The sequence below is a fragment of the Mustela nigripes genome, chromosome 6 (genome assembly GCF_022355385.1).
Source record: "Mustela nigripes isolate SB6536 chromosome 6, MUSNIG.SB6536, whole genome shotgun sequence".
Classification (NCBI taxonomy): Eukaryota; Metazoa; Chordata; class Mammalia; order Carnivora; family Mustelidae; genus Mustela; species Mustela nigripes.
The window spans coordinates 123,884,818-123,904,211 of record NC_081562.1 but is presented as its reverse complement, the minus strand read 5'-3'; the positions used below and the strand labels follow the sequence as shown (position 1 = coordinate 123,904,211).

The following is a 19,394-nucleotide window of genomic DNA, read 5'->3' as shown; positions in this document are numbered from 1 at the left end:
TCCAGCCCAGAAAGTAGGCTCCAAGCAACCCATCACTCCCGTGCAAATAGCTGCCCCTTGGCCACCCTCTGAACTAGGATGCACACTCTAACAGTGCCATCTGCCCTCAGGAAGATGGATGTAGGGAAGAGTCTCCTGGTCATTTGGGCAGGGAATTCCAAGGCCCTGGGTTTGTAGAGTGTGGACTGAAATGTGGGAGGGTCATTGGCTCCAAGCGGGCATATCCTTTTGGCCCCATAGACTTGTCGCATGTCAAGTCTGTGACTTGACAATATATGTCACTATATCACAAGTGAGTAGGGGAGTGGCTGGGTGAAGGTCAGAGCAAGGACCCCCTAACGAGTGGAGTCAGGGTAGGGGCCCCTCTTGCTCAGATGGTACTGCTTCTTTTGGGTAAAGTGGGTTAGTACACCTACTATTTATGTATGTATGTATGTATGTATGTATGTATGTATGTATGTATTGGAGAGAGAGTGTGTGTGTGCACATGCACAAGAGGAAGGAGTAAAGGGAGAGGGAGAAGCAGACACCCCACTGAGCAGGGATCCCAACACAGGGCTCAATCTCAGGACCCTGAGATCATGATCTGAGCGAAGGCAGACACTTAACCAACTGAACCATCTGGGCACCCTTGGACACTTAGTATCGTAACAATAGCAACTTTATTTAAAAAGCAGCTTAGTTTCTCAGCCTGGTTGTCATTAGAAAGTTCCTCTTCGCAGTTGATTGGAAGCACAGGGTTGTCTGCTATTCCCAAATAAGCGTCAGCTGTTGAAGCCGAAGTCAGCTGTGACCTGAAGAGTTTCGTTTTCCACGGGGTTATGCTGACACAAAGTCCCACTATGCAAAGACCAGTGATGTTGTCTGAAAAGCAAAAAAGAGGTGTCAGAGCTGAGGTGTGTGTCCAGAGGTCGAACTCCCCAACATTAACATTAGCCATTCTTCTTGCTGGGAGCCTGAACAATCCATTTTTCAAAGAAGGTACTGGCAAATCAGTTAGTATAAGGTGGCTTGCTTGTTGAATTGCTTTTTATTTCTTTTAATAACATATTTTATTTTTCTGACTTCAGAAATAATGTCAACTTATTGTAAAGAGAAAAAGGTGACAAACAGAAGAAATGAAATTTAAATTATCCGTAATCCTGCACTCCAGCAAGGATCATTGTTGATATTTTAGGCAATGTTCATTCCATCCTTTGTTCTGTTCCATAACTGAAATTTGGCAAATCTCCATAACTGAAACTTGGTAGTTCAGTGGTGTCTGCCCGAGTGAGGAACAGAGAGAGAAACACAACCTCATTCTGCTCCTCAGGTGCAGAAGGGTGCCAGCCACTGAGGGAGAAAATTACCTCATGGCGTGTTTCCGCCGTTCCTTTCCAACCTCCCTCTCCCACCTAGGTTCATCTTTGACAATCCAGGACCAGGCCCAGCAGGAGGAAGTCTTAGAGTAATCACATCTGGCCTCCAGTATGGCTTCCTATTTTAAAGGAAAGTCTACCCTCGGCTTCGGTGCCCTAAAGCCCCACCCCAGCCAGTGTGGGTGTGTGTAGCAGTTAGTGTTCGATGCATAAAAGCAGCCTCCGAATCCCAGGGGCTAACAGCCACAGACATTCCCTCTCTTCTGGGTCCGCAGGTCATCCTTGGCTCCAGAATGTGAGTCAGATCTTGTCTCTTCCGTCCTCAGACCAGCAGCTCCCAGTGACACATTCTTCTCATGGTGAGCAGCAAGAATACAGGAGGACGTTTGGAAACACAGGACATGGCCTCTCGAGTCCTCTGCTCAGAATTAATGCCCTGTCCCTTCCATGCACATTCTGTCCATTCCACCCACATTCTTGCTCTGTCAAAGCAAGTCCCATGGCTAATCCCAACACAAGTAGGGCAAGGACATGAATTCTGCCCATCGTAGGGGGAGGCACTGCTCCATCACCTGATGACAGGCCATGGGTATATTCTGATACAGTCAAGAAGAGAAGAATTGGAAGGGACAGTCTGGTCATTAGCTGTGCTCCATTTGTCCACAGGCATAGCCAGACTGTTCACTGGTGGCTTGAAGATACCCAGTCCTTAACTACCTCCTGGCCTTGGAACATGCTTCTCTTCCTGCCTCGAATGTTTTCCTCCTTCCTTTTCCCTATCTGAATATGGAACATCTTTCAGGCCAGTTCAAACTTTGACCTCCTCTGCAAAGTCTTCCTTGACCATTTCCGCCTACAGTGGTTTTCTTCCTCACTGAAAATCTATAGAAATAGCTCATTTTGCATTTATTTGTACTGTGTCTCATGTAGCTCCCCATCTACAGATCGTAGCCATCTGTTTATACATTTCTTCTCAATGAGACAGAAAAAGATTCTCAGGAACCAGGAGTATTTTACATGTAAATGGTGCTCACAGGTATTTATTCATGGGCAGATACTGCTTGGTTTGTTCTTAATTCCAAGAAGGTGGTATTTTAAAAATAATTTATTTTTAAACACATTTTTTTAAAGTAATGCTGTTTCTTTCCTTTTCAGCTACCCCCAAATCTTGCATTTTCAGCTGTGGAAAAGGGAGCAAGCTGTAACTGAAAGTCTCATTTCCCATTTTGAAGTTCTCTTATTGCTCAGCTCAGATGATCCACACAGTCCCCTGTGTAACAGATAATGAGTTCACTCTGAGCTCTGCTCCTTGCCTCAGAACAGCCCAAATGGAGTTGGCTGGCGACCCGACTGATGAAAAGCTCTGACCCCAGGGCAATCAGTCCGTTCTAAGGTCTACACTCCCCAACTCCAGCTCAGGTTTACTTTGTGTTTTTTCCATTTTCTTTTAAACAAAAACAGTATAGCACCATCTCTTGGAGAGGAAAAAACTTACTTTGAAGCTGAAAAAGTGAGAGGGGGGTCTCAGAGAAAAATCTCCGAGCAAGGACACAACTACGAATCCTGACTCTTTGGGATACCCTCATCAAATGAGGCCCTTTGCAGTTTGGAAAGGTTCTTCACTTACCTGTCCCTGCAGAATGTGACACATTCTGCCCTTTTCCCAGATGATGAGGAAAACCTCTTGCTACAGAGTTTACTCTTGTTCTCTGTTCATTCTTCCAACTCACACATAATTCCCATTTCCAGGACTCTCAAGGGAAGAGTGCTTGCAGACAGCACTCTGCCTTCATTTTTATGACTGCTTGTTTTGTTTTGTTTTGAGAAAATATACATAACATGGAACTTACCACTGTAATCATTTTTAAGTGTAGTTCAGGGACATTAATTGCATCCACACTGTTGTGGATCTGGATTCTCTCCTATGGTATTTAGAGCATTTTAAAAAACTCAAAGTTTTGGCACTGATTGGACTTAATCCTTCTGCTTCCTTATCTGTAAAATAGCAATATGCCTCTGTTTTGGGGTTCTTGTAAGTGAGATCTCGGCGCAGAGTTCGGGCAGGTGGTGTATGTTACCTGTTGTGATTAATCATGGTCTTCAACCCAAACATGTAAAATAAAAGGAGTTTCAGAACCCTAGGTGGTAATCACACTGATTCATGATATACTGTCCTTTCAAATAAGTAAAAGTCAAAAGTCTCAAAAAAACATATTAAAAGATAATGCAATAAGAATTATCAAAGTAGGGGCGCCTGGGTGGCTCAGTGGGTTAAGCCACTGCCTTCGGCTCAGGTCATGATCTCAGGGTCCTGGGATCGAGTCCCGCATCGGGCTCTCTGCTCAGCAGGGAGCCTGCTTCCTCCTCTCTCTCTCTGCCTGCCTCTCTGCCTACTTGTAATCTCTCTCTGTCTACTTGTAATCTCTCTCTGTCAAATAAATAAATAAAATCTTAAAAAAAAAAAAAAAGAATTATCAAAGTAATTGTACTTGATTTATTTCCTCTATTTAAGTAGGCAAATCACCATTTTTATGCATCCTGTTTCTTAGAAATGTCCTGATTTTGCTTATTTTGTTTGCCTCCACTCTGCTTCCTTCCCCTCTGTCCAGTACACTCTGTTTTTAAAAAATATTTATTTATTTACTTCCTTATTAAGTTTCTATTTTAATTCTAGTGTAGTTAACATACAGTGTTATATTAATTTCAGATGTAGAATATAGTGATTCAGGAATCCCATACGTTACCCAAGGCGCGTCACAACAAGTCCCCTTCTTGATCCCCACCACCTGTTTCACCCATTCCCTCACCCACCTCCCCTCTGGTAACCATCAGCTTGTTCCCTGTAGCTAAAGGTCTGTTTCTTGGTTTGTCTGTCTGTCTCTCTCATTTTCCTTTGCTTGTTTCTTAAATTTCACATATGAGTGAAATCGTATGGTATTTGTCTTTCTCTGATTTATTTCACTTAGTGTGCTATCCTCTAAATCTACCCATGTCATTGCAAATGCGTGATTTCATTCTTTTTAATGCTGAATAATATTCCTTTGTGTATATATACCACATCTCTATCCATTCATCTATCATTGGGTACTTGGGCTGCTTTTTAAATTGGGTATTGTAAATAATGCTACAGCACATGGTGGGGTACACGTATCCCTTTGAATTCATGTTTTTTTATTTTGGGAGGAAATACCCAGCAGTGTCATTACTAGGTCATAGGGCAGTTATATTTTTAACTTTTTGAGGAATCTCCACTCTGTTTTTCACAGTGTTTGTACCAGTTTGCATTCCCACCAACAGTGCAGGAGGGTTCCCCTTTCTCCACATCCTCGCCAACACCTGTTATTTCTTATGTTGTTCATTTTAGCCATTCTGACATGTGTGAGGTGACAGCCCATTGTAGTTTTTTAATTTGTCTTTTTCTGATGATGAGTGATACTGAGCATTTTTTCATGTGTCTGTTGACCATCTACAGTACACTCTGTTCTTAAAATTCAGTGTCAGTAAAAATCATGCAGGAAGCATGTTGGAATGCAGATATCCAGGCCCCAACCCAGAAGTTCCAGTTCAGTAGGTGGGGCTCCCGGGAACATGCATTTTGCTGAGCATCAACCTAGTCTGGGGAATCACACTTGGAGAAACATCCTTGTGATATAAATAAATATTTGTGTCTAAATTCAGGAGGGTCCTGGGCACCTAGGTGGCTCAGTAGGTTAAGCCTCTGCCTTCAGCTCAGGTTATGATCCCACCGACCTGGGACTGAGGCCCACATCGGGCTCTCTGCTCAGCGGGGAGCCTGCTTTTCCCTCTCTCTGCCTGCCTCTCTGCCTACTTGTGATCTCTCTCTCTGTCAAATAAATAAATAAAATCTTTAAAAAAAAAAAATAGATTTAGGAGGGTCCTTATTTTAGTTACTGTGCTCCAGAGGTATATGTTCTAGTTTTAATAAATTTTTTCACGCATTATGTCATAAAACATTTTCACTTTTAAAATCTTCAGTGTTTTAATTATGATTGTGGTCACTCATAATAATCAGTTTGTATGTTGATACCTCAGTTATAGTGATTGTGTGAAGACTAACCCTTGGATACTCGTGATTTTCTGGAAACATTCATTTAACATTTAATTTCAGCCATCTCATTGATATTTGGTATTAACAAAATATGATACATAGATTAATAACAAACTCCACTTAGAAACGAAGCACTCATTCATTAATGCTTTTAAACCATGGTCTTTGTAAGGCTAGTTTTCTTTCCAGAAGTGCCCTTTCTTCTTCCGTCTGTCCCCAGAAGGTGCCAAGCAGCAAACTCCATGCTGTGATTGACCCAAATGGTTTTTAAAAATTAAAAGTCATCACCGGCATTTATAAAACTCCAGATTTCAGGGACACTTGGGTGGCTCAGTCAATTAAGTGTCCCTTTGGCTCAGGTCATGAGCCCAAAGTCCTGGAACCGAATCCTGCATTTGCATTGGGCTCCTTGCTCAGTAGGGAGCCTACTTCTCCGTCTGCCTGCCATGCTTTCCTCCCCTTCACACACACACATAAATAAATCTTTAAAATGAATAAATAAATAAAACTCCAGATTTCAGTCTTCTCTTAATAAGCCAGAATATCGAGTTCACAAGGCCTTGGGATATCACATGACACCCACGAGCCAGAGAAGTCTGCCTCTTACACTTAGAGCACAGGCTCCCCCTGCTATCCAGACCCAACCTCTTCCACAATATTGGGGTCTCCCAGCCTCCAGCATTGGGCACGTGTCGTAGACAATGGAATTTAACAACTAAATGGTGTCATATCCTTTGCTAGTGTTTTCAGTCTTACGTTTGTGTCCTCATTGACCATGCACAGTAGCAAGATCAGAAGTATTCACATAAGCCTCAGTGATACTATAGTCAGCACAGCATAGGGTATGAGTCTGCCCAGCTCCCACCGACCTATGCTGTGGTTCCCACTTCATTTCCTGTCGGTGTGTGCTCTCCCTCCAGCAGGACCATGAGTTCCCTACAGTGGCTAGCATGGCAATGAACACTTTCTGATCTGCTCTTTTAATATTTTTTTAATATTTTATTTAGAATTTTTACCTGGATAACAAAGGAAAAAAAGATGGAAAAAAAGATGGAAAGGAAACAAACGAGAAAATGAATGCTAAGAACAAGGAATCCTTACTTGAGGTACGTGTAATTTTGCTGAGTGGAAGAAAAGAGAAGGGTATTAACTATCTATTTTTAAATTATTTGCTTCTTGGAACAATGGGAGACCCTGAGACACACTGAAATTTTAACTTGGGGTTTTAAAATCAGATTATTACTAAATTATAGCTATTTAGATAATTAAACTGGTTCTTTGAATCAGTTGTTTAAAAGTATGGCTTCAGACTATATTTTACTTTCATGAAGTTGGGTTAGAAATTCTTGACTAAAACACTTATGAATCCACAAAAAACTCATCTCCGAACATTCCATGTTTTTCTTTACTTTAGTGTTCCATTGAAGTTAGAGGAAAGGGGTTTCTAAACCTTCTTTACAATTCTGTGATGCTCTTCCAGTAGCCAGGTGTGGTAGGAAGTATAAACTTTGGAGTTGGGAGACCTGGGCGTAGCGGAAACACAGTATCCATTACTGTGCACCCGTTGGTGATTATCACTCTAGAACCATGTTCCAGAAGTTCATCTGACAGTTTTTTCTGAAACTCCCAGTGAGTTTTCACATACTAGCCATGCTAAAACTCAGGGATCTGTTCCCAGCACACAATGCTGGTGAGTGCAGAGATCGCCGGTCACGGGTGGGCGTGCTGGAGCCCTGGACAGGCTTTCTTCACCCTTAAACAGTGTTTTGACCTTTTCTTGAGTTCATAGATTTGAGGCTTCTTCTGAAAACTCAGAAGACCTGGTGACACCTGGGCCACTTTCACAGCCGGAGCCAGCTCACTGACATTGACGAGCACACCCTCCCCTTCACCAAGGTCTGGCTGGGCTCCCACACAGGTTTCTGTCCCCACCAAGTTCTCCAAGCCCTGTACCAGATGGGAGAGCACAAGAACCTTCTGCTATCCCTGAGCTCCTGAAAACATGTTGCAAATTCTGCTTTGTGGGGCAAAGAGCGCAGTGGGTGTTTCCTGCAGAGGCCCAGCCGTGGTGATGATGTTCTCTGCTTTTACCAGGCTCCAGGTGGAGCTGAGCAAGAGAAAGCTCCAGGCGTCCCTAGCAGCAAGGAGACTCAGGTCCTGAGTATACCTAGCAGTGACCAATGACGGGGACTGACAGACATGGATGGGGAGGGTGAAGTTTCCTGACAGCCATTTGTTTATCATCATTGCTTGTCCATCAGCTGTAAATCAGGGACTGCTTATGCCTTGATTTATACAATTGCCTCAATAGTTTTTGATATAGGAATTCAGCAGTGTATTAAAAGCTGGATGTGAGAGAAAATACAAAACACATTACACCATGACTAATCAGCATTATCCTGCTTTCTAATTTGGACCAAAAATCTGATTGAAGAGATTATTGACAGGACAACTAAGGCTAGCTAAATTGGGGGAAAACAGGAACAAAAATGTATCCCAGCTCCACTACATATAAATTTACTTGCAGAGTACAAAATTAAAAGTTACCCTACATTTATGAGATGGAATGAAAGGAAGTTGAAAGTTATAAAAAAAGAAAGCCCAAAATAAATTTGAGTATTTGAACTAGGAGATAGAATGACATGTAATTTTAGTGTACTACTTTTTGAAAGAAATTTACTAAGAATTATATAATTGAATGCAAGTTTTGACAGTTGAAAATCTATACCTAGAAAATGTACTCTGTCCCTTTCCTTTTCTGATACTGTAGCATTAATTGCTTTCTTTATTCTTCAGTAAGAAAACCCTCACAAGAATAAATTAACTTCTCCGTATTTAGGTATAGGATTATATATTCTAATTTTTCTATTTCCTAGCAGTAAAATAGCATTTTTTTTTTTACTTACAGGAAAAGGAAGAATTCCTCTATTTACCAACTTATAATACAAAATAATATGATACAATATAATATAATTACAGAAATAGCCTTTATGTAATTCTTACCTTTACAGTAAGCCGAGATTGTGCTCACAACATTTCTTGTGAATCTGGGCTACTATGACTTAGTTTTTCTAAGTAGAGGAACTGAGATTGAGTCACTTGCCCACATTGACAAAGCTAAGTGGTGAAAAAGTCTCGAGTCTAACTCAAGAGCTGAGATTCCACCACCACGGTGTCCTCCTCTCTTTTCCCAACTAGCATGCAATGTAAGTGTATGCATTCCGAGTTACAAACAAATGACTTCTAGCTTAAAGCCTAGTTTGCCTTAGTTTGTTTAAATGTGAACAAAAATGTGGTTTTTGTTTCTTTCGTGTGTTCTCTATAATTGGGAATTTCGATTTCAGGAAAGCTTCTGTGGGTCATCCATTATTGTGCCCGAACTTGAAGGAGCTCTCTACTTGAAAGAAGATGGAAAGAAATCCTGGAAAAGACGCTATTTTCTTTTACGGGCTTCTGGAATTTATTATGTACCCAAAGGAAAGACTAAGGTCAGAAGGAAAAATAATCTCTTCATCAAAAAACCATTTTATGGAAATGAAACTAAAGAAATCCTAAGGTGGCAATTTAAATGCACTAGAAATTTATGTTGTTAACAATGTTTATACAAACACATACCCTATTCAGACAGAACCACAGAAGTCCTTTTGAGTTTTTCCATAGCTTTCTCCTGAAGGTGAAAATTTTGTATGTTTTAAAGTCAGATTTCAAAAATTATGGCAGAAGCACTTTCCTACAGATTCACTTGTTACTTTACATATCTATTTCTGAAGATTTTTTTCTCCCTGTATTTACCCTATTGTTCTATGGTCATTATAGTAAACTTCCTTTATCTGGAATCCTAGAGGTATAAGTGTTGGGAGATCTACATTAAGACTATAGCCCTTCTACTCTGAAATTTAAATTGTTCTCTAAGGTGTACTAGATTCATTTACCTGTGTATTTTAGAGGAGGATTTTAGGTGTCATTAAACTACTTGGTGGGGCACCTGGGTGGCTCAGTGGCTTAAAGCCTCTGCCTTCGGCTCAGGTCATGATCCCAGGTTCCTGGGATCAAGCCCCGTATCGGGCTCTCTGTTCTGCGGGGAGTCTGCTTTCTCCTCTTTCTCTGCCTGCCTCTCCTCCTACTTGTGATCTCTGTCTATCAAATAAATAAATAAAATCTTAAAAAAAAAAACACAACTACTTGGTGATTTAGGATTATTGCCTCAGATCTACAAGCATATCATAAATTCATCATCTTTAAATGAATTTTGACTCTCATTCTGACCGTTAGCGTTTTCTAAAACCTTTTTTTAGAGGCTTGGAGCATTTCCACCTTTTGCTTGAAAGCTTTAGGATACCTCTCCCGTCTACATCTGGGCTAAGCTGAAGCATTTTGCCTTCACTGCCAAATCCAGGGCACCACCAAATGGCATAGGTACAAATTGCAGGCTTCTTCTAATAAGGCTTGGCCCACATTCCCAACCAGGTGAAATCCCGGGAAATATCCAGGTCTGCTCCTCTAGTTAGAAGACTCTCTGACCTCTGTCGGAAGGCAGGAGAGGCATTATGGGTAGGGCTTGGTTTAGGGCAGCTACTGCTCCTACTTACTGTCAATCTTAGAGAACTAGTACTTTCCCATTTGTGCCATCTTCAGTCCAGTCCCACACTGCGGACGTAAGAACTGACCCACAGATAATTTTATTTTAGAAGTGTTTGGGGGGCGAAGTCTTTAGCATGGACATGTAAATGAGATGTATAAATAAACCCATCACAACACACTTAGTGATAAAATGAGAAGTGTTCACACTGGCTTTGGACCAGAGTACTTTGTATCACTGCTACCATTAACTTTGGAATGGAGAAACAAGCCAAGAGTCAAGAAAAAGAATAAGAAGTAGAGTTTTTGGAAAGAAGGGGCAAAACTCTCTTTAGTCACACTGAACATGATTGTCTACCAGACAATATAAGACACTCAACTGAAAAACTATTAGGACCAAATAAATTTACCAAATGAAAAATTGTTTTCTTTTGTATTAACAATATGCAAATTAAAATATAATGCAAAATATTTTATGCATAGTAAGAACAAAAAATACAAAATGCTTAACAATAAACTTAACAGGAAATGTTCAAGACCTATGTGGCATAAAATATAAAATTTAATTAAAAAGAAGTGAAACAGAACTGAAATAAATAGAAATGTACTATGTTGGTGGATGAAGAGATATTCTCTCCCAAACTTGCTATATATTAAATCCTAAGAAAAAATTTTTTTTCTAAGATTTTATTTATTTGTCAGAGAGGAAGACAGAGAACATGCACAAGCATGGTAAGAGGCATGGTGAGAGGCTCCCCGCTGAACAAGGAGCCTGATGCAGGACTCGATTCCAGTGCCTTGGGATCATGACCTGGGCCAAAGACATCCGCTCAACCAACTGAGCCACCTGGGCGTCCCCCAAGAAAAATTTCAATAGGATTGTTTTGACTTGAATTTCACAGACTGATTTTAAAATTTATCAGAGGAGTGCCTGAGTGGCTCAGTTTGTTAAGTGTCCAACTCTTGATCTCGGCTCAGGTCTTGATCTTAGGTTTGTGAGTTCAAGCCCCATTTTGAAAAAAAATAAAAATAAAATTAATCAGGAAGAGATATTGTTAACCCCCCAAAAGGTTGTAAAGAACATTAAGGTAGAACTCCTTCCACATGCCAAAACATTAGATAAAAACAGTACAAGCAGAGAAAACAGATCAACACAGAGATCTAGTAAATTAGGGAAATTAAAGTGAGCATTTTATACTAGTGGGGAAAGAATATGGTATTTAATAAATAACATTGAAATAATCATATATCCATTTGGAGAAAATAGTTTCTTACCTCGTTCCAAATTAAATCGTAGATTGATTAAATGTATTTAGAAAAAAATATAAAATCTTCTTTATATTTTGTTTTAAATTTTCTGAGAAAATACAGGTTAATATTCTTATAATTTGGGGATGGGGAAACCTTCAGCAAGACTAAGAACTCAAAATTATAAAGGAAAAACTTGACAAATTTGTGTTAAAGTGTTTTTTAATTATTTTTTAATTTAAATTCAATGTAATTCACATTTGGTGTATTCGTTTCAGAAGTAATTTAGTGATTCATCGGTTTCATATAATACCAGTGCTCATTGCATCAAGTGCCCTCCTTAATGCCATCACCCAGTTACCCCAGTACCCCCCCCCATGTGTTTTTTTAATTCTTTACTGCTAAAGATACCAAACAGGAAGTTAAAGACTAGCTCTGGAGTTAGAGAGTACATGTAGCATCTATATACAAATATGAATATCCATAAAATATTAAGACCTCAAGAAATCAACAAGGAAAAAAATGCCCATAGAAAAATAACAAAGCTTATTAAGTGAAAATGTACAGGAAAAAAATATCAATAAACTGTGAACAACTAAAAAGTTGCTCCGTCTTACCTATAGCATATCAGGGAAATGTAAAAAGAAAGATGAAATATATCTTCCTATGAGATTGCTAAAATGAACAATCTTGATAATATCCAGATTTCAGCAGGAATAAGAAAAATGGGCACCATCATGCTCACAAGGTTGGAATATAAACTGGTACAGCCAAATTGGGGGACAGATCTATTCAAATACAAAAGGGAGTACCCTTTCAGATGGCAGCTCTGCATTTTGCAGTCTGCCCCACGGAAATATTTACTCATATGCACCGTGTTTTTTGCAAGAGCAAAATATTGCAATAATCTGCTGTCATCTGTGGTAAGAATGGTTAAATAAATCATTACGCCATGGAGTGGAGTGCTTTGCGCTCATTCCGTGACTGTCGTGTATTCATCTGCATGTTTGGACGTAGAAAGACCCCAAGACACTGTTAAGCAAATAACAAGTTAATGAGCAGTATTTGCAGTAAAATCTCGTCCTTCTTAGTTTTAAAATTGTATGTGTATATGTATGTATGTGGGTATGTGTACACATACATATGCATATAACTGTTCACCCAGAAACATCTGGAAAAATACATCCAATATATAATATATGTAATTCATTTAATTATATGTGCAATACATTGTTCTTAAAATTATGATGAATAGGTTTTCTTCAATTTAAAAGAAAACAAGACTTTGAAAATCCAGAATACCTTACGAGAAAAAATACTGTACAACCATCTTTGAAGGAGGAATTGTGCACTGAGGTGTTACGATTCTGCCCTCTACCTTAACCTGGTAAAGCATTACAGAATGTGGAGGTAAAAAAAAGGAGTAATATGGCGAATTTGTAATTGAAGTGTAACCGAATATGTAGATTAGAGGTTGCAGTCCTCACAACGCACATTATACATGGAGGAGATGTTTCTGTCTCCATGGCAACCCTGCCAGCCCCGAAGAGAAAGCATGAAAGGAATCTTTTTTTCTCAGGCAGAAGTGCATGAAGAGTGTGCTAATTTACTGAACATCAGTTTTACCTCTTATTGTTCATCCTGAGGAGGACTTTTTCTTTTTTAATGCTCAATCATGAAATCCAACACTGACTTGGAATGACAAAAGCCAGAATGAAATTCCTGATGAGTGGTCAGTCCCCTTGTCCCGGCTGCATCAGTAACTGGCGTGTCAAGGTCAGCCCATCAACTCTAACCCCTAGAGACCTGGTACAGGTGCTACAAGAGCAGCACTACAGTACTCCTCTCCATTTCCGGGTCTGTGGCGCCCCGTGTTGTCTCTTTAATCTCTAAAAATGCCGGCTTGACTTTTGGCACATATATACAGGATAGATACTTAAATAAGTTACCCACAATTCAATATTTTTCTGCTAATGTGTAATCCTTAGTTGTACCATCAAGGACAACCTTAAAAAATTATTAGTTGCCAACTCCACTAAGATAAGCTTTTTCGTTCTCTTTCAGACATCTCGAGATCTGGCTTGTTTTATACAGTTCAAAAATGTCAACATTTACTATGGGATTCAGTGTAAAATGAGATACAAAGCACCCACTGACTACTGCTTTGTCTTAAAGGTATGTCGTAAGAAGTCCTTGATTTAGATGTGTGAGCAATTCGAGTTAGTATTTCCTTTTAAGGGAAAAAAATGCTAACTGTCATATAATTAACCACAACTGTATCCTAATAATGTTTTCATTTTAAACCAAAATAGGAAAAGTGGAAACATTTCTGCCCTCAGTTCCTGTTTCTGAGTCTAAAACTTTATAATGAATCTATCCAGGCTGCTTTGTCACTTATAAAAATATTTGCAAGCTCTCCATATTGAACAGATCTGATACAGTTTTTCAGTTTCTTTATCAGACCATTATTACGTTGTAAGAAGCTTTTAGAAATTAGGAACTTTACAAGATGTACTAGAAAAATACAGAAAATATAAAATTAGTAAAAAATAACTTTTGTCTAAAAATAGCACTACTGGGTCTTGAACCTTCTTAAGGTGTATGTTATCAAAAGGCAATTATCTGGTGTTTGGTAAGGTTGACATTAGCACCATATTTTGGAAGGTTGGACAGAAGTAACTGTTTTCTGCCAAATTAACAACTGACTCCCAGGAATGGATTCGGAGAATTTATGTAGCTGTTCTGACCATACCACCCCCTAAAACACCATAAATTCTTCTCAGCCCCTCAATCACATCTCACACCAAAGAGTGCAGGTTATAGTTATAGCCCAAAGCTATGTGCAGAATTTCTCCTGAGAGTCAGCTCCCTCATTTTCCATCTGGGATAGAAGTCTGTGGAACAGGTAGCAAATAAGATCAGGTTCCTGGTGAGTATCTTTTGTAGGTTGGTCACCCATCCCCCACAAAGGAAGAACCCCATCACAATGTTCTAGAAATGTATGCTGCCAGACTCCGTGTGGGTGTCCTTGTACTCCTTGGCAAAGCTGTCACCTCTCCTGAGGAAGTGGTTCAAAGTCTATACTATAGGTTTCTATCATTTTCATAAGTGGAGGACAACACTTAACATTTAGCGTGTAGAACAAACATTCTTAGTAAAGGAGCACATCACTAGAGATGACCTTGTACCCGCTGTCATTTCAGAGGTGCCCCACTAGTGTGGTATTATCATGCGTCTGTTACTCTAGGAGCTGGTTGTCTCCTAGACCCAAACATTCCCAGAACGCTGACAGTGCAGGCAGCCTGGGCATTCATTCACTCGTTGGCTCATTCATTCATTCATCTACTCAATATTGACCGAATGCCAGCTTCCTACTAGGTACTGTCCCGGCGCTAGGAATACAGAAGTGAAGTTCAGGTCTTGATCTCAGGGTCATGAATTTAAGCCCTACATTGATTGGGCTCCTAAAAAAAGCAAGCAAGCAGGCAACCAGGTGGTGGCTCAGAGGCCACTCTCTAAGACTGCTGTTTGCTTGCATGCAAAATCTCTGCCTTGTCCCACCCCTGCCACCAGCCGGCCTGAACCGTGTCTTCGTTGTGTTCCTAACTAACCCCAGAGCCCTTACTTGGAATTCTGAGACCCTGAGAAGTTACCAGACTGGAGGCCTTCATTTCCACGTGTTCTTTCCAATGCCCACATCTCTGAAGCAGGGAGAAGGTTTTATGTTTTGTTTTGTTTTAAAGATTTTATTTATTTGACAGAGAGCTAGAGAAAGAGCCCAAGTAGACAGAAGAGCAGGGAGTGGGAGTGGAAGAAGCAGGCTCTCCACCAAACAGGGAGCCCAACGTGGGGCTCGATCCCAGAACCCTGGAATCATGACCTGAGCCAAAGTCAGACGCTTCACCAACTGAGCCACCCAGGCGCCCGAGGGAGAAGGTTTTGAGAGAAGTTCTGAAGTGCTGACCAGTAACTGGACAGCCCAGACTCATGGTAGAAATAGAAGTTCTAAGACTCTAAACCCACTGACTCAAAACACTTAAGGATGGGGCCTAGGCATTTTTGCTTTCCCTGCGCACGGCCAAGTTTTACACAAAAGAGTATTAGAGTGTGTGTGTCTCACCTCTAACACCCACAGTTAGGGCTTAGCTGGCAGCAGAGTGTACTTCCGAGTGGACAAATTGAATGACAACTGTCAGGAGGGAACAAAGGCCCTGACCCCAGGGCTGGGGCCCAGAGACTGGAACAGGGATGTCTGGTGAGTGAAAGAGAAGATCTCAGACCCAGAGGTTCCCAGGATGAGGTTTCAACACAGTGAGCGGGACAGGAACTCAGTTTCTCATGCCAGCTCGCAAGTTTGGAAGTAGCTCCTGGAATTGTGATTTGAATGATCTGACTGGGTTGTGGGTAACTCCAGGCGGCACCAAGAATTGCCATGCTGAGGCCCAGGCTCCAGAATAGGCCCAGGCTAGGCAGAATACCTAGGGTATTCTAGAATACCTAGAACCCGCATATCCCAGGCATAAGCCTTCAGCAGAGGGTTGGGGGCCTCCCTGAAGTGGGATGTAGGGGTGGTACAGGGCTCCAAGATAGAGAAAAAGGCAGACCTGATGGATATAGAAATGGCCGGGAGTCAGGAGCAATCCTCATGGATCATTTCCCTTTCCCTCGGAATGGGGTCAGTTTTGTTCTCAAACCAGTTTTATGAGCAGTCACCTGCTCACTCTCCTCGTAAGCATGCTTCTCAGTACCTTCCCCAAATACCAGGAATTGTTATTAATTTGCTGAGTAAAAGGCTCTGTCACAGTTTGGAGAGCTTAATTTGTTTATGAACATTTGGTCACTTATTTCCCTTTCTGTCCAAATGGAAAAAGATTCTCTTGATATTAACACATTTCATTAGGGTGAACAGATGTACAGAATTCAGAGAATACATACGTATTTTACGAAAGGAAATCGGGATATGGAGAAGCAGGTTAAGAGATTGTGTGATTCCATAGCCATGCACTGATTGAGAAATCCCATCCAAAAGTGTCTTAGTCAGTGCGAGCTCACTGATTATGACAGCCCGTGGGGTGCTGTCAGGAAGACAGGAGTCATCTGGCCCATTATCGACACTCTCTGCACCCACTGCCCCCTTCTACAAAGTGGGGATGATTGTACCCAGCCCTTCTTGTGTGGATGAAATAATGTATGTTCCTAGAAACATAACACTCATTAATTGGTAGTCATTATGACAACACTTTATCATTAACTAATATTTCTGTTTACCAGAAATTCTCAAATTTTACTGTGCATGAGAATCACTAAGGGAGATACTAAAACACAGATTTCTGGGCCCAGAAATATTCTGATCAGTGGGTCTGAGATCAGGTCTAGGAATTAGCTCTTCCAACAGATTCCCAGGTACTGCAGCCGCCGTTTGCCAGGACCACACTCTGAGAAGGCAGGATAGACGTCACCTCTCCCTTAGTCTCTTAGAGCTTGTGCATACTCACGGGAAAGATATCAGAATCCAAAGAAAGGACTTAGTGCTCAAGAATCATTTCTCTCTTTGTACTGTGTCTTTGAAGCACACTCCCGTTCTGAGCCATCGACAGAGTTCCTCTTTTGTGAATTCTTTCTCACCCCATTCTGAGGCTAAATGCCATGGGGCAGGGGAAGTAAATATCTTCCAGGAGAAATGATGGTTTTCTCGAGGTCTGTTCGGAGGCATCGGAGTATCATGGAGAAAGCACTGGAATTCTGCTCCGTTAACTCATCTCCTCTCCACCCCTTATTCTGCTACATTTTCTTCACAGAACTTTTCACAATCTGAAATTTTGTTATTTAGTGTTTTATATTTTTATTGGATTTCTACCCTAGTGGAATATAAACACCTCAAGGGCAAGGACTGTTTCTTTTGTGTTTATTACTATGTTCTGGAGCCTGAATCAGCATTAAATGCTTCATTCACATCGGCTGAAGGAACGAATGAACCAAAAGGCACATCAACCCCCCTGCCCCATTGTGTTTTTCAAAACCTGGTTCTGTCATTAATATTATAGTAATAGTAACGCGCTCTCTCATGGTACAGGCTCTGTGTTGGGTCCTGTCGTGCAGTATTTCGCTTAATCTTTCAGTAGCCCTTCAACGGAAGTATTATCATCTCTACATTATAGATGTAGAAACAGAAACTCTTAGAGGTTCATGAACTTGGCCAAGGTCAGCCATGCTTATTGTTAAACATGGTGCGTGTTCTCCTGAGAACAAACTCTCTTCACTCCTATCTTGAGTTTCTCTGAGCTGAGATTCGGGGTCAGCATTCTTTCAGTACCGCGCCTTCCCTTCCCCAGTCTGCTCGAGAGCCACAGCACGCGTGGGGCTCGTACAGTTGAGCTAAGCGGCTTACTTCTGGTTCTTGAGTCTGCTTTGTGCTGACCAGGTCAGCTCCTGCACTCACAGAAGATTTTAGCAGCTTTTTCCCTTGCTTTCTGCTCAACTCGATCTTCTGTTTCATCCCCTGACATCATCTATATATACTCTTCTCGAGGAGTCTCTCACCTACGAACGTCTCTAGTCCGCACACCTTCCCTTCCAATTGGAGAAGACAGAGAAAGGAAGGACTGGGTTGTCCTGGCTTACTTCCTGTCTTCCTCTAAACTTAATCTAACAGTCATCATCCTTCCAGCTTTGTGTCGCAGAGGAAAAGTCTCCTTCCTCCACAGCCAGTCCCTCCACCAGGAGCCCTTTCCTGGGACCGCGCCACCCAGGACTCCCTTTGGCGTCAGCATCTTCACCCTCTCTCCAGAGGATTCTTCTCTTGGGCTACAACACATCCAAATAGTGTGAAGATCGGCGGGGGTTCCAAATCACTTCCCTCGGTTTGATCTGCCCCACACCTGTGGCTTCCCCCTTCCCTTTCACTCAGATTGCTTGAGCAAGCAGTATGCTCTCGTCATCCTCAACTTTTATTCTGTCGGTAAAACTCATTCATTCCAAAATATGTCTCTCCGGCCTACTGCTATCCAGGACCTAGAATACGTAGAGAATAAAACAAAGAACTTGGCTTTGTAGTGCTCGCCCTCTGGCTGGTTTCTCCTCCCTCTGGTGCTGAAACTACTATTAAAGTTGCTGGTGAACAATCCGCTGTTTCAGTCCTCAGCCTTCTGGTCCTCCTGGCATCATTTGCTTTGGTGATAAACGCTTCCCCCTCACCCCAGCCCCCTCTGTCCACCTACTCCTCCATTTCTGTGGGTTCCTCCACCTCCCACACACACTGGAAAGTTCTCCAGGGTTCTGTATTTCTTTCTCACCAGACTCTAGCTCTTTCGGAGAAATCCTATTCACAGCCACAGCTCCTGCCATTGTCTGGACGCAAATAATTCCCAGTCTATAGAGAATTGTTTCACCTTTTCTCCCAGTCTTATACCTAAGATAACTACGTGTCCAAGGGCACTTCAGCCATAACCCGGCAGATGGTGACCCCAGCCTCTCCACCCTCACAAACTCCTCCTCTCTGCAGTCCCAGTCGAGACAAACGGTACCATCACCCACTACACGACTTTTGGGGGGCCTCCATAACAAAGTTGCACAAGCTGCTGGCTTAAAGCAACAAAAATTTATGCTCTCACAATTCAGGAATCCAGAAGTTTGAAATCAAGGTGTCCGTAGGGTTGCTTCCTTTCGAAGGACTCTGAGGGAAAATCTGTCCCATGCCTATCTCCTAGCTTCTGTCAATTTCTAGCAAGTCTTGGCCTTCCTTGGCTTACACCCACGTAACGCCAGTCTCTGCCTCAGTCTCTGCCTCTGTATCACGTGGTCTTCACTCTCTGCACGCCTGCTGCTTCTCTTCCCACAAGGACAAGGTCATATTGGACGAAGACCCACCCAAATCAGGTGTGACCTCATTTTGACTCGATTATGTCTACAGAGATCCTATATACAAACACAGGCACATTCACAGGTACCAGCCGTTAGGATGACAACATGTCTTTAGAGAGGACACAGTGACACGCGTAATACCCAACTCCTTTTCCAGGCTACAAATAGAGAAATCATCCTAGAAGTCCATTCTCTTCCCTTTCTTGTCCAATCCGTCATCAAGCTCTGACTTCCCATCCGCCACGTCTCTCATCTAGCCCTCTCTGTCTGTTCTTCCTCCG

At 41.7% G+C, this 19,394-nt stretch overlaps 1 protein-coding gene across 1 annotated transcript in view; it reads left to right on the top strand.

Annotated features, from left to right (window-relative positions):
• The window catches only part of APBB1IP (amyloid beta precursor protein binding family B member 1 interacting protein), a 108,952-nt gene that overhangs the window by 73,504 nt on the left and 16,054 nt on the right, over window positions 1-19,394 (top strand). The window contains exons 9-11 of the mRNA XM_059404153.1: window positions 6,435-6,533; window positions 8,772-8,915; window positions 13,318-13,428. Of these exons, the coding sequence (XP_059260136.1) occupies window positions 6,435-6,533; window positions 8,772-8,915; window positions 13,318-13,428 (354 nt within the window). The remainder of the gene's footprint in view (window positions 1-6,434; window positions 6,534-8,771; window positions 8,916-13,317; window positions 13,429-19,394) is intronic.